The sequence below is a fragment of the Lissotriton helveticus genome, chromosome 1_1, assembly GCF_964261635.1.
Source record: "Lissotriton helveticus chromosome 1_1, aLisHel1.1, whole genome shotgun sequence".
Taxonomy (NCBI): Eukaryota; Metazoa; Chordata; class Amphibia; order Caudata; family Salamandridae; genus Lissotriton; species Lissotriton helveticus.
The window spans coordinates 1250007994-1250023249 of NC_136057.1; the positions used below are offsets into that span (position 1 = coordinate 1250007994).

At 43.0% G+C, this 15256-nt stretch overlaps 1 protein-coding gene across 9 annotated transcripts in view; it reads right to left on the bottom strand.

Moving 5' to 3' along the window:
• KIF21A (kinesin family member 21A) overlaps window positions 1–15256 on the bottom strand; it is an 820176-nt gene that overhangs the window by 252540 nt on the left and 552380 nt on the right. For all 9 annotated transcript variants that reach the window (XM_078679965.1, XM_078679910.1, XM_078679946.1 and 6 more), the window contains one exon: window positions 2487–2541. In XM_078679965.1, the coding sequence (XP_078536091.1) occupies window positions 2487–2541 (55 nt within the window). The remainder of the gene's footprint in view (window positions 1–2486; window positions 2542–15256) is intronic.

Here is a 15256-nt window from a genome sequence, read left to right on the forward strand (position 1 = left end):
CGGAGCCTTGTGTAAAAACAAAGATAATGCTGACAACTGTCACTGCAAAGGTAGATAAAAAAATTACAATTTACATAACTATAACAGTATATTCTAAGGAAAACTGAATAAATAAATATGATTAGAATGATTTGTAGAGGGACTATAAAGTCGAGATGTCGAACTTTCAAAAACTGAGACTAAGAGCACAGCTCCAAAATTCAAATATACTCTTAAATACTTTGCAGTCTAGAATCCCATAAACATAGAGAGTGCACAGGAACTAAAGATATACTGGCAATCTTTTACCACCATAAACCAGAAAAGAATACCTTAAAAACATTATGTCAGACACCCTTGGTCAAGACATGGACACAAGACATGGAGGTGTTTGTGGATAAATTAAAATAAGTAGGAGTGTTTCTAACATAGGATGTTCAGAGGGCGCAGCCAATGAATATTCAACCCCAGCTCAATAGGCAGTCAGCAGATATCAAAATCTGTTCGGCACTTCATGTGTCTCTCCCGGATCACTCCACAATCTTTAAAATGGTGGATTTGCTCAAGTTGCCTTATTAGCTGCAAAGTTTTCTGCTTGGGATTCCACAAAGTTTGTTCATAAATCAACACTACTCTTAGATACTTCTTTCAGCAAGACTGGGTGGTTTTTCATTGTGATGCTTAAATGCTAAAATCAACATATGATAAAAGTATAGTAACAGCTATATTACAAATTTGCTCACATAGCAATTCTTAATGAGTGGCGGTACAATTCAGACTTGAAGCCCCATTTGCATCTGAGAAGTGGGAAATGCAGGGGGTGCAGCTACTCAGCCTTCTTTATGGAGGCCTCCTGCCCTTCCCGCCCACCAGCCACTAAAGTGGCTCTGATGATCTGTCACGACACGACCAAGTCTTTGGGTAGAAAAACAAGCTTACAAGAGAGACCAAACTGTGGGTGGTAAGCTGGTTTCACTATGTGACTGGATGATGGGGTTTTGGCAGGGAGACACCATTGGGATATCCAGACTTGGGGATGTAATGGAAGGGACTAACCTGAAATCCTTCGCAGAGTGACACAGGGAATTTTAACTTCATAGAAGTCACATCTTTACATACATAAAGCTTCATCATGCCCTTATGCCATACATTAGGGAACTTGCAGACCTTCCGGACTTCAGTCCTTTGGAGGGTAGACTATTAACATATAAACTCCATGAGCCGAAGAGTTCCCAAATTTATTAAACACCAGTGGTTAATACACCCAACTCTTCTGCACATTTACAGAAGGTCTGGGAAAGGGACTTAGGCTCTCTAATTGAAGATGACTGGAGGAAAGCACTTACTCCCCCACTCAAGGTCGCTGTTGCATCTAAGGTCAGACTTATTCAGCTAAATTATCTACACCACACATACTTCACACCACAAAGATAACGGAAAAGAGGGTTAATAGAGTCTCTGCTATGTCTTCGCTGCTCACCACACGAGGGAGATTTGCTGTATAAAGTATGAAAAAGTGAGGTGGTATCTATCTCTGGAAGGGGTTCCTCTACATGTTGGTGATGATAGTGGGATGGCAACCCCAAAATGTTTATCCTGCATATCAATGTAAACCTCAACAGCAATAGGTATAAGGTGACTCTGCTATGGATTGCCCTCCAGGTCGCCAAGAGGCATTGCCAGGGACTGGAAAAAATAAAAGCTGTCTTGTTGGAGGGACGGAAGAAAGGGTTGGACCAATGCATGGGCAAGGAGGCCCTATTTAAAACGGCTAGGGGCACCCTCGGAAACACCTTAATATATGGGGAGATTGGGTCAATACAGAGTTATCATTCGCCATCAAAATGTGAAAGAAACTGCATGTTCTTGAAAGTGGTTTGGGCGGAACTGGGAACAGAGGCTATGGTAGCAGAGTTGTCATGGTTTAGCTGGTGCAATAGACTACCAAACGTGGTTGACTCAGTGTTCTTTTTCTTGTTATTAAAAGAAAAAATCAATAAAATGTGTTATAAAAAGTTACGTCACAAACATGTTTTCATTTAAAAAAAAGTATTATGAAATAGTCATGATGATAATATATAGAAGATTTAAATCTAGGGAAAGGAAAACCCAGAATGAATCTAGTTTTAGATTTTTACGTTTAAGTATGTAGGGCCTACAAACACATCACATGATTAAAGTACCTTTCAGTATGGTCATTCAGAGCATGTTTGTCTGATATGCTGACTGATATGCTGGATGTTTTAAACTGAATCAAAATCAGCATACTTAACAGAGGTAGTCCATCAACCCTATAGCATTTAACTCTACAATGACCAGAGTAGTTACAGTCATCTTAACAACCTCAAAATCTATTTTTGTTTACCGGCTTACAAAATAACTTTAGAAATACAGGTGCATGTCACGTGGGAATGACTTATCAACTGGGTTCATTTTAAAAAGGGGAATGTGGAAATACTACTATGATTGCATGCATGGAATACATTCAAGCTGCCATCTTATCTTACCTTATTTTTGGGTTTGACTTCTCCACAAAGTTTCATGAGGTCTGAAGATAAAGAACTAAACACAAAAAGAAAAACGAAGATCAATTCATTCCAATGTGTTTGGTGTAATCATTTTATAGTCAATGTCAAGTAAGTATTTTCTTTCTACAAGAGTTCGCCACAACCGATTCATGAGAATTTACTATGTAGACAAACAATGGCTTCTTCCTCCATGTAGAGGATAATGATCTGTGGAAAAATCAATACAATGCTATCGTTAAAGGACGATGGACAAGCTCAGGCACCCAATTAATTTCCTCCACCCACATTGCTTTTGAAGATGGATTGTAATACTGGACTCCGCTTCAGCACTCTTCGATTCTACAAATCTTTCCATCCATTGTCGATGACGACATCTTGGCAAGAACTCACTTAAACTGTAAGGCTTTGTCCCTCTGGTTGCTAAAGTGAAAGGCCATTTGTCTAGCCCTCTGCCAACTACATTGCATCTTTTACTGGGATCTACCTGCTTTGAAGGGAAACTTACACTGGTAGAGACAAGAATTTGGTTTAATTCACCTTCACCAACAACCCACCGAGGTAGCTGATCTACACCACCAAAAGTAACCTTCAATGTGATATAAATTAGTTTCAAATCAGGGAGAGCTTAAATGTCTTAAAAGAATGAGCCCTAAATAAATATCAGCACTTGGGCAAAAATACATTCTTCAAAGTAAAAATCTTTAGCATTTTTAAAGTAATACCAAAGTGCATCTTTAAAATCTAATATTCGTAGTGCCTATTCAACTAAAAAGGAACGGTTGTCTGAAAAGATTGTTAAATTATTATTCAAATACCATATTTAGAAGCGACTTAGGAAGAGAAAGATGAATGTGCGTTAATTGAAACTCTTCATCCTAGTTAAAAAACACATAACAGCTCATTCAAAAAGCCTGGATATCATTCACGCAGCTATCAGAAGGTGGAACAAATAACAGACTGATTTTCAACACGAAGATCAGAGCGCGCCCCCAGGCATGGGTTCAAATAGAACCTCTAAAAATCCTGAGTCCTCAAAATGGGACATCAAATCTCTCCAGGGAAAATGATGGGCTAGAATCACAAACAAGTAAAGTTGCGAAGATGATAAAAAAGGTGGTCCTCAAAAGGGATATTGAGAGCATGTTCTTGTTCAGACCAAACAATTAAATGCTATATCTTCTCAAATGGTAGCAGATAAAACTGCGAGTGATGGTTAAATAGCAAATGAACACACGGTCCCTTAAAGGGAAAACTGCCTTGAAAATAAAAGCCCACTCTCCTCTAGTCTCTCCATTGAATTAGCAGGCCAGTTTTAAAGTCTGTTCTGTTGAATTCTGTGTGTCAAACTTTTAAGTTGAAGGAGGCTAGGTTGTGTGGAAGAATCCTACCTCAGCTTCTCAATTAAATATCCTGTTTGAAAAGCCTGAAATGTGAAATAATGGAAAGATGCAGAACCTATGAATATAGGATATGCCATGCCACCTCAATCACATTGTTAATGCATTGCCTCTGTTTATGCATACTGCTGCTCGTTGCTGCAGAATTGGAGAAAGATTGCATCAACAACTCAGTCCTTAGTGATCCCATATGTGGAAGCCTTCATGTGAATTCTGCATCTTGTATGTCCCTTTGATTAGAACAGGTTGATCTATGATGTTTCCCATAGTCCTAAACAGACTTACTACTTGGGGAAATTCACACTGTGTTCTTTCAAGTGATGTCACCTTATAAAGGGTGCTTTTTCATTCTCAATTTCCAGACGAAGCAGCAGAGAGTTCCGCCTTAGGGAATTTCGTATGACACTGATATCCTCCTAAGGAGTAGAGGACTGTGTCTAGTCTTGTTTCCTTATGAGATAGGCAGATTGCAATGACTGGAATGCCAGTCAAATTCTTCTTAGTGTCCGAAAACTGTTTAAATTGATTACCACAAACCCTGGGCTCTCAAATCTTGGATATCAGCCCCCCACCCTTTTAGAGACACCCTTGCCACCACAGTATCTTGGCAAAGTGAAACCGCAATGAGTCAACTCATCATCATGCTGGTTACCTTTATTTTCTATGCTCATGATTGGGTGTGCTCTGTGTTTATAGACCCCATGGTGTCATGATCCACATCTACTACATTTTCAGACTCTGCAAGGGCATTGTTTTAAGATGGACAATGGTTGATAAAAAAATATGCAGATGTGCATGGGTGACCTTCAAGAGAAGGCAACACATCTGATGCTATAAAGGCAAGCAACTCAGCTATGATTGAAAAGGCATCCTAGTGCAGGCATTAATTGTCACCTTCACATGAAGAGCTTGCAATCTGGAATTGTGGAAAACTTTACCACCATCACTTTCAAAGTTTTTGCGATTTTTAATGTAGAGGAGTCTTTTAACAGCCAACCAATTAGCCATAGATATATGTTAAACTCCTGATGCAGCAAGTGAATTGTGGCATCTACCGGGCATTTTATGAACAATCTTTCTGTTTACCTAACATCAAAGGGAATCATTTTAATTATATGCCTTTAGAAATCAATCTGCACAACCGGTTGAAAATTGGTAATAGACAATTTGCAGGTCTACATGAAACACAGAGTATCCATGCTGCAAGTATGTGCAATAGCAGTGCAGAGAGATTATTTAGAACTGTGTTTGTACAGTAACTTGGGGGTGGGGGGTAGCTAGATGCCCCAATGTGTTTTCCTTTTCCATATAGAAGCAGTCTGAGTATAATTCACTGCAGTGTTTCTAAAGAGGTATCATCTCTCTGTTGCCCTTGAAGATATGATTTACAGCAGTCTGTTGTTACAAGTTGATATATTTATCTACATTGGACATATAAGGAGAATCTGAGTGGGGTATGTCTCACAGGATTTGTTTTTCAGAAATTCAGTCCTGACTAGCAGGACTGAAAAGTTATAGGGCTGAAGGCCACAAACAGTACTGCTGCTACTGAAGACATTCAAGTTAACCCCATAGCTCTTAGCCCTATCCTTTAAAAGAAAATTGCAATCGGCAAACTCACTTAATATGTAGAATCATTCTTGCCCCACAAGAGCCATTGATCCAAATAAACAGACATGCATTGTCAGAGCTTGGTTACCCTGTATAACTATATAAGACCATACACTTTCAAATTCAAATTCAAAAAGTTTTATTTCGATATACAAAGTAATATCAATTTCAATTTTCAATTTCAGAAAGCTTTATTCGACAGCATGTCATAAGTAAGATCATAAAACATACATAGTTAAAAACAAATATAAGTCGCAAAGTGCCAGTATATTTCCATTATGGGTACACCATACATTTTAAAAACAGGGGTATTATCACAAAGTGGCAAGTGCATTAAAAAAACTAAAAATAAGAATAAAACAGTCATTAAAATATAATAGGTTTAAAAAGCTCTAAGATACATAAATACATATGATGTGTTACATCGAGTTCCTAAACTTTACCAAAAGTTTCAGAAATTTAGCTAGGGTGTGGGCCACTTCCATATTTTCTAGCCGTTGTAGTCTAAGAAAAGCATTTCTACAAGACCGGAGGCCCCACTCCTTAAAAATTGGTTTAAGTAGGATCTTTCTTGGAACCTCATAAAATTTACAAAATAAAATACAGTACATATTAGTTTGGGGGGCGAGATGATCACAGGGGCAAGGCGATAAATCTCTCGACCAGTCATTACATGCTGGGAAGGTAGTTAAACGATAAAAAGATCCCAATCTAAACCTTGCAAGAAGCATTCTAGTGTAACAATTAAGGTCACTTGCAAGGTACAATTGCAGTCGCTGTTCTGTAGTAATTTGCTGAGAAGCTAACACAGATTTTTTCATTTTTTCCGTGGACCATCTTCTATTTGCTAGATGGTCCATTACCAATTTACGCAGGACTTTTCTCGGCATTGTTCCCATTGTAGATGGGTTCTTAAAAAACTCGGGGTGGCCAATCTCGGTCAACATTGCTTCCACAAAAGACAGCCATTTAATTTGCCTTATACCATCAAGGTTTAGGCAATCAGATATTATATTGCGATTACAGGCTGTCTCTGGAGTTAGCCACAACTTGTGCCATAGCAAGATAGACTCAGTCATTATGATATCGGAGATATAGGGGAGACCCAGTTCTATGTGTACAAAATAGCTAGCTGTGGATTTGGGAACCCCCAGGAGGTATCTGAGGAAACAGTTTTCGGATTGTTGAATTGAAACTGAGGTATCAATCCCCCAGATACCAGAGCCATAGGTGGCCGTAGAAACACATTTAGCATTGTATATTACAATCAACTCCTTGACGGGTCTACCCCCAATTTTAGCCGCAAAATTCTGCAAAGCTCCAATCGCCCTAGAAAATGCTAATTTTCTAGCTTTAATTGCTGTGTGCCAAGAGCACTTCCTGTAAAAAGAAATCCCAAGATAGGAGAATTGATCTGTAGTCTCTATCCTTCTGCCCTCGATAAAAATGGGACACAGTACTTTCTTTGTTCCATGTCGACAGGACATGGAAAAGGTTTTTGATATATTAACCTTAAGTCCCTTTTTTTTTTTTTTTTTTTTTACTTTTAGAGCGCACGGCTGCCCAAAAGGGCGTCCCGGCGCTTTGGCAAAGAGACCTGAAACCTAAAAACACAAAAGGCAGCAGCACTACAGTCTTAATCATTACGCGGAAAAGAGCAAGGTCTTCAGCTCTTTCCTAAAAGCCAGGAGATTCGTAGCTTTGCGCAGGGAGAGAGGGAGCTCGTTCCAGCATCGAGCTGCCACAAATTGAAAGGATCGTTCTCCCATCCGGACGCGCTTGGCCGGGGGCACCTCCAATTTAGCCAAATCGGCAGATCGTAACATCCTCCGCGGCACATAGAAGGCAGTCCGCTTCCTAATATAGTTAGGGCCGATAGAATGAAGGGCTTTAAAGGCCAGCGTGAGAATTTTAAATCGGATTCTTTTAGAAATAGGCAGCCAATGCAACTTATTCAAAAGCAGTTGAGCGCTGGCTCTCCTCGGCAAGCCGAAAATAGCTCTGGCCGCCGAATTTTGAACAATTTGCAATCTGGCCAGGAGATACTTGGGCAGACCCGCAAAAAGCGCATTTGCCTAATCTAGCCTAGATCCCACTAACGCCTGAACTACTGTCTTCCGATATTGTAGGGACAGCAGAGGAAGAAACTTCCTCAGCATCTTGAGGATGCCAAAGCATTTCCCAGATATCCCCATAATGTGTGGGCGGAAGGAGAGAGCATCATCAAGCATCACTCCCAGATTTTTCACTTGGGAAGATGATTTCTCCGGGGGGAACATATCCTGGGGCCACCAGGACTTCAAGGCCGGGTCAGGGGCACAGCCGAAGAAAAGCAGCTCAGACTTATCCGAGTTGCACTTCAGGCTGTGCCGCTGAAACCACGCAAAAACTGCGCTCAAACAGCTCTTAATCCTGTCGCCGTCAAAAGCCTCACCTTTGCTGCAAGTGAACAAAAGCTGGGTGTCATCAGCGTATGAGATGACCTGGGCCCCATAAGCCTCCGCTACAACCGCCAGAGGGGCCATATAGATATTAAATATGGTGGGGCTCAGAATGGACCCTTGAGGAACCCCAACCTCTAGCGATTGCATTTCGGCGGAGAAAGGAGGAGCCCAGATCACCTGCCGGCGGTCTGATAGGAAAGAATGGAACCAATCCAACACCGACCCCCGCAAGCCGATCTCTCTGAGTCTTAAAAGGAGACCAGCATGAGGGACGGTGTCAAAGGCCGCCGACAAGTCCAAGAGGACTAACATAGCCTTACCCCCAAGATCAAGCGTCTCCCTGATGGCGTCGGTCACCTCCAAGAGGGCCGTCTCCGTGCTGTAATTCGCACGGAAACCAGATTGAGAGTCATGGAGAATGTTATTCTTCTCAATAAAGGTGGTGAGTGTGAGTTGGACATGCTTCTCAACCACCTTCGCCAGAGCAGGGAGGAGGGAGATCGGTCTATAGTTAGCCAACTGCAACGGATCTAACTGAGGCTTTTTGATCAGCGGCAGAATAAGTGCATGTTTCCAATCCCGAGGCACCACTCCGGAACTCAAGGATAAATTGAGCAGGGGGTTCAGCAAGTTGTTGAGTGCCGGGGCCACCCTGCCCAAACACCTTGCTGGACAGGCATCCAGAGGTGAACCGGATTGAAGCCGGGACAGGAGCTCCAAGGAAGTTGCACAGGACAGCTGCGGGAAAACCGATAATATGGGCTCACCTTCTGTTTCTAAAGATGGTACCTGTCCGTTATGGACGAAAACATCAGCTGCCCCAGGAGAGTCCACAAGGGGAAAGGAATCCTGAATAGTTTTGATCTTTGTGACAAAAAAGTCAGCAAGCTGTCGAATCCACCCTTCCGTGTGAGAGTGTGGGAGAGCTCCTACAGCAGGATCTACAAACTCCTTGACAATTCTGAAGAGTTCTCTACCCATATTGTCTGCCCGATCTATCCTACGCTCGAGATATTCCTTTTTGGCTTCCGCAATGTTTTCATGGTAGAGTTTTATGGCATCACGATATTTAGATTTCTCCATTGGATCGTACTTGCGACGCCAAAGACGTTCCGCCTTTTTACAATCTTGGCGCATAGTACGTAGTGTGGCCGTAAACCAAGGAGCAGAAACGTGGCAGGAAGTAGTTCTTGCTAGCTTCACAGGGGCCAGCTCCACGAATCTAGTTCGCAGCCATTCCTGAACCAAAACCCTTTCCCTCATGAAAAGTGTGAACTTTGAGACAGCCCTCTGTAGGCCCAGCCTGGTTTGCGAGATGATAGCAGCGTCGTCCGCATACAAAAGGATGGGGACGGGATGGCCCTGGACTGAGGGGTAATCATATTGAAAACTTTTAAGGTGGTCGCCAATAGAGTTAATATAGAGGGAGAAGAGTAGGGGTGCTAAAATGCACACCTGTCTCACCCCCCTCTTGATGGAGAATCTTGACGAGCACTCCCCTCGTTGTCCAAAGCGCACCCTCCCCCCAGCATCCCTGTATAATTCCTTGATGAAATTAAGGATTGAAGGTTCCATACCCAGGTCCTCAAGTGTGGATCATAACTGATTATGGTCAACACAATCGAAGGCTGAACTCAAATCTATAAAAGTAATAAAAAGGTTCCCTTTCTTGGCTTGGGTATACTTAGAGATTAAAAAGTACAAATTTAGGCTCTGCTCAGCCGTTCCCATGCCAGGGCGAAAACCATACTGAAAAATCGATAAAATGTTGGCATCCTCAGTCCATTGTTGCACACGCTTTAACGGTTACCTTCATTAAGGCGTCAAGGAGGGAAATCGGACGATAGCAAGATTGATCATGCCTGTCCCCCTTTTTAAATATAGGAACAACTATCGCTTCTGACCACATTGCGATAAGTCCATGGGTGTTAGCACAATTCATCACGATAGTTAATAATGGGGCCCAGAAATCAATTTCAGCTTTAAAAACATCAATAGGTATCGCATCCGGGCCCGGTGCCTTGCCTGAAGGGCTCTCCCTTATGGCCAGAGTGACCTCCTCGCAAGTAAAAACAATATCTAACAGGAGGGTTCCCAGGCAGGATCTAGTGTTGTCGCAAGATATAGTAAGAGCCGGGAGAGATAATTGGGTGGGGAATGAACTACCATACAGATTTTGAAAATGGGCCACCCAAGTATCCCCATTTATGGCTATATCTATCGGCTCAGAATTTTTGTCCCGGACAAAGGGGGCATTTACAGCCTTCCAGAAGGCAGTTGGATCCCTATTTTCAGAGGAAGATATTAATGCTTGCCAAGCCTCATGTTTCAGGGTTTTCTCCCTATTCTTAATTGCACAGCGATACTGATGTCTGGCCTGACGGACTTCGCGTGGAGATCTAGGCATCGCATGTAAGGCCTTTTTTAGGGATTTTAACGCAGATGTGCAGTTCTTATCAAACCACCCTTTGGGTTTGTAAGGGCCTGACTTGAACCGGCGTGAGAGTAGATGTTTTAATGACGCTTGTATCCTTGAAAAAGAATCCAAGATTTTTAGAGGGTCTTCTGATGGAGATAAACAAATGTCAATCTCTTCCTTTCTTGCCATAAATAATTTATCAAGGAGCCCCACGGGATCAACCTTATCCCATTTTAGGGTGTAACCATTGGTGCACCCGACGGAAATAGGTTGTTGATAAGTGGGGCAGTTATCCCTAGATGCCTGCTTATGTGAGGGCGTGTTAATAGTAAATGCAATTGCATAATGGTCGCCATAAATATCATCTAAAGTTTTCCATGATGACAATAAATGGGCGTGAGTTTTTGCGAAGAGCGTAAAATCTATCACAGTATTGGAACCCCTCCCATGAAACGTTGGCCGAAACGGTACAGGAGGTGAGCATAAATCGTTAATGTATGACAAATTAAAATAAAAGAAAAAATTATTTTAAATGTCCCCTGTTTTAAAGTGAGTAAAATGATTCGGAGTTTCATCCAAAAGGGACCCAAGGCCGCATATTCCCTTTGGGCCATGCTGGCAAATATTGCAATTAAAATCACCCAGCCAAGCGGGGACACACTCCCCGCCTTCAGATTCTTTTAGGGTGATAATTGTGTGACTCAATTCATCTATAATTCGTGATGAATTCTCTAAGGCCACATTATTATAGAAATTTATTAAAATCAGATTAAGTGAGTTACCCCATCTAATCACGACAACCTGATAAAAATCAGTGGGAATAAGTTTCAAAACAGTAAGTCCACTAGAAATATTAACATACACAGATAAACCGCTCCTATTTCTTCCCTGACTACTTGCTAGGGCTGGTGAATGGAGGGTCTGAAACCCAAGAAGATGGACAGGATTTAATGCCCATGTTTCCTGGAAACATAGGATGATGTAGTTATTCACTAATTCCAACCATGGTTGGAAGCCAGTTTTAATTGCAAGGCCTGCCACGTACCAATTAAGAACTAAGTGGGGGGAGGAATCAGGTATTTGTGTAGGTTTCATGGAAACATCCCCTTTTTTTTCACCATTAGTAGCAGAACATGGTTTGGGAGATAAGACAGTATCATGGTTCCCAACATCCCCCGCTAAATTAGTTTCTACTTGCTGGGAAAACCGAGTAGAAAATTCTCCAAGGATAAGCTCACCAGATGTAATTGAGATAGCAGAACTGTTATGTGGTAAGTTACACCCCACAGAGCAATCATTTTTCGCATAATAGTGACATGAGTTTAACACAGTATTTCCCATTTTAGTAGAATTCAAAAGCTCAGGGCCAGCCCCTAAGCTGGAAGACAAATCTGGTTGTAATAGGAAGTAATCCCCCGAAGTTACTTGTAGGGGCTCAGATGGCCTGCTAGTGGGGATAAGTGTAGAAATGATGGCTTCATTGGATATTTTACATTTGCTCGATTGCTCATGGGTACATCCTGGTTGAAGGTCAGGTAGCGTCAGTCATTCATTTTCATCCAAACCAGAGAGGGGATCAAATGGATTATATAATGGGATATTCCAGCACCCATTTGAGTTTGTGGGGTGGTGTCTATTAACAGAAGGAAGGAAGAACCTGTTAGAACGTTGGGGTGGGAAAAAGGGGGGAAAACTGTTTGCTCGGTATCTTAACGCTGTGAGTTGAGAATTATGATAGGGAAATTGTGGAGGATTATCTCCACTCAGGGTTGGTGGAAAGTTTAGAGGGGTCATCAGAGCTTTGGGATAAAAATAGCTCAAATTACGGGATGAGACACTACCATCACCTCTCCCTGGGAACCAATCACTAATGTGCGTTATGACTATGATCCCTAAAATTAATTATCACCACATCCCCCTCAATATCTTTTGGTCGAGGACCCACCCAGTTACATCGTCTAACAGATATTATGTCTTCATTTAAGTGTGGTGGGAGAGGTCTATTATTACGTAGCCAATAAATGACTTTATTTTTAAGGCTAGTGTAAGTTTCTATAGTTCCTTCTGCCACCACCGGGACTCCGGTCAGGATGATGACGTAGTTAGATGCTTCTGGGGGTAAATCTACGTCATTCCTGCTACTAGGTTTTGCTGTGTACGTTTTAGGTGCCTTAGTTGGAACTGTACTTTTAATAATGGGGAGTTTTGACGAACCTAATTTAGTGTTCTCCCTATATTGCTGTTGAGGCGCCACCGGTCTAGAAGGAGTGGTCTGGTGAATCACTGGTTTGGGTATGGGGTGGTCCACTTGGGGCCTAATTGGTCTCTGTGTTGGGTGTTTAATTAATGGCCGGTTTACCTGGGGTTTAGTTTGTTTTGGGACCTCTTCATTAGAATTGGAAACTGCCAATATACGGTTCATTTGGTCACCCAGCCTTTTGACTCTCTCTGTGAGCGGTAACAAAAGAGATTTTAAGAGGACTTCCATAGCCTCCATTATCCCTTTTAGGGACAAGCCTTCTGGGAGCAAGGTTGTTGTTGCTGTGGGGCCTGTTGGTACATCCTTCAGTGAGTCCTTTACTGCCTCTTTTGTTAAATCCGCTGATGATGGAGGTGTTTTTGAACATTTACCCCCTTTTCTATCCCCTCCCTTCTTCCTCCTTTTTTTTGGTGGTGATCGTTGGGCTCCTTGATGTCTTTTACTTTGTATGTTTTCTTTTTGTACACTAACTGCTATCGGGGAATGCGTCTCTGGGACTACTTCCATCTCTACTAGTGAGTTAGATAAAGAAAGTGAGGCATTTATATTTGGCTGTGAAGCTACGTCTAACTCTATTAGGGAGTTGGATACAGAAGGTGACTCATTTATATTGGTATCGTTGGTTATCTCATTAAGATGTTGTTAGAGATCTATCTTGAAAAATTAAAGGGATACTTTCATTGCTAAATAGCTCTGAATCCACGTTTACTGATGAATTATTATTATGTTGTGAAGTGGCTACGTGCTTTTGACCCAGGGATGTGGACTTATGTTTGAGAAGTTCGATGGATAACCGGCGCTTGGCACGTCTCTCAGCCAGTGCGATTTCTCTATCTATCTCTCGAGTAGCCCTGATGAAATATTTATCTAGGGGTCCTAATATTGAAACCCCTACAGTAGAGGGTAAGGAATTTGGTGTACAGGTAGTCATACTGAAACCAAAAATCAATAGCAAAATAAAACTCAATACTTAATCACTGTAGTCTAAAATGTAAAAAGTCCCGGAAAAGTAATAATCAATTAACAATAACGGTTAGTGGAGTTAGACAGTAAACTGCTTACTGTATCGAATTCAGATAATCAGAATAAGGTCCTGGCCATGATGTAAGAGGGCAGGCCCAGCCCAGCCTCCTGCAGCCCCTGACGACCACAGACGGCCCGCCCTTTGCCCGGGCTTAGCCCGGCAGGTCCCGCGCGCGTCCTTGCGGGACGAGGGACCGGTCGCGGCTTTATGCGCCTCCTGGCGCGCTGCGGTGACGGGTCTCGTGCCCTGAGGGCTGCTGGGGGCTGTAGTTTCCTAGCTGACCGGCGGAGCAAAACCCGGCTGGTCAGCTTCTTGGTACAGCGGCGAGCCGGTGGGGTGGACAAAGCACAAGCACAGTGCAGGAAAAGTGAAATCAAGCCCGTCCTCGGGCTGGGAGAAGGTCAGTCTTAATGCCCAGGATTCTTTGTAGTGCACGAAGGACTCAGCACCGGTCGCGGCTTTATGCGCCTCCTGGCGCGCTGCGGTGACGGGTCTCGTGCCCTGAGGGCTGCTGTAGTTTCCTAGCTGACCGGTGGAGCAAAACCCGGCCGGTCAGCTTCTTGGTACAGCGGCGAGCCCGTGGGGTGGACAAAGCCCAAGCACAGTGCAGGAAAAGTGAAATCAAGCCCGTCCTCGGGCGTGGAGCAGGTCAGTCTTAATGCCCAGGATTCTTTGTAGTGCCCGAAGGACTCAGCACCGGTCGCGGCTTTATGCGCCTCCTGGCGCGCTGCGGTGACGGGTCTCGTGCCCTGAGGGCTGCTGGGGACTGTAGTTTCCTAGCTGACCGGCGGAGCAAAACCCGGCCGGTCAGCTTCTTGGTACAGCGGCGAGCCCGTGGGGTGGACAAAGCACAAGCACAGTGCAGGAAAAGTGAAATCAAGCCCGTCCTCGGGCGGGGAGCAGGTCAGTCTTAATGCCCAGGATTCTTTGTAGTGCACTTCAAAAGACTACCTGCCTCTACAGTGTCATCAAACAAAGTATGGAAGAATGCCATCCAAAATTTCAGTGCAAGGGCAAATTAAACAGGCTAATCCCCTGTGGGTGTGCAGAAAACTGAATGAACTTAGGAGCCTTCGAGAGTTCCGTAGTTCGGACAGAATTGGGATATCCACTTTGCAGGACATTTGGAGGTCAAGGGGGCTAAAACCCTTTAACCAACCTGTAGTAGAGAATGGTAGAGTATGGTATAGCACATTTAGCAATAAATCAATGCCTGCACCTACAGCATACACTATGAGTACACATAAAGGGAGAAGTTGTGATTCCGGATTGAACTCTCCTGGACCACATGATTTTGAGTAAGGTACGCAGAGAAAGGCTGTCTCAAATATAGGACCCTAAGCTACAATAACACAGGAGACCTGTAGCCTGAAAGGCAAATGAGATTTAGGGTTTAGAGATATGGAGGACTTGGAGTGAGTATGGAGACTCTGTGTGGGGCACGGTACTGCAACTCACTAGGGAGGTGGGTGGCTCAGACAGGTACACATTAAAATACTACATAGAGTATAATATTAAGCTCATACAAAATTAAAGTTAATGGGAAAAAAACGGATGTAAACTCTTGTCTGAGAGGTTACGGACAAGCCGGCAT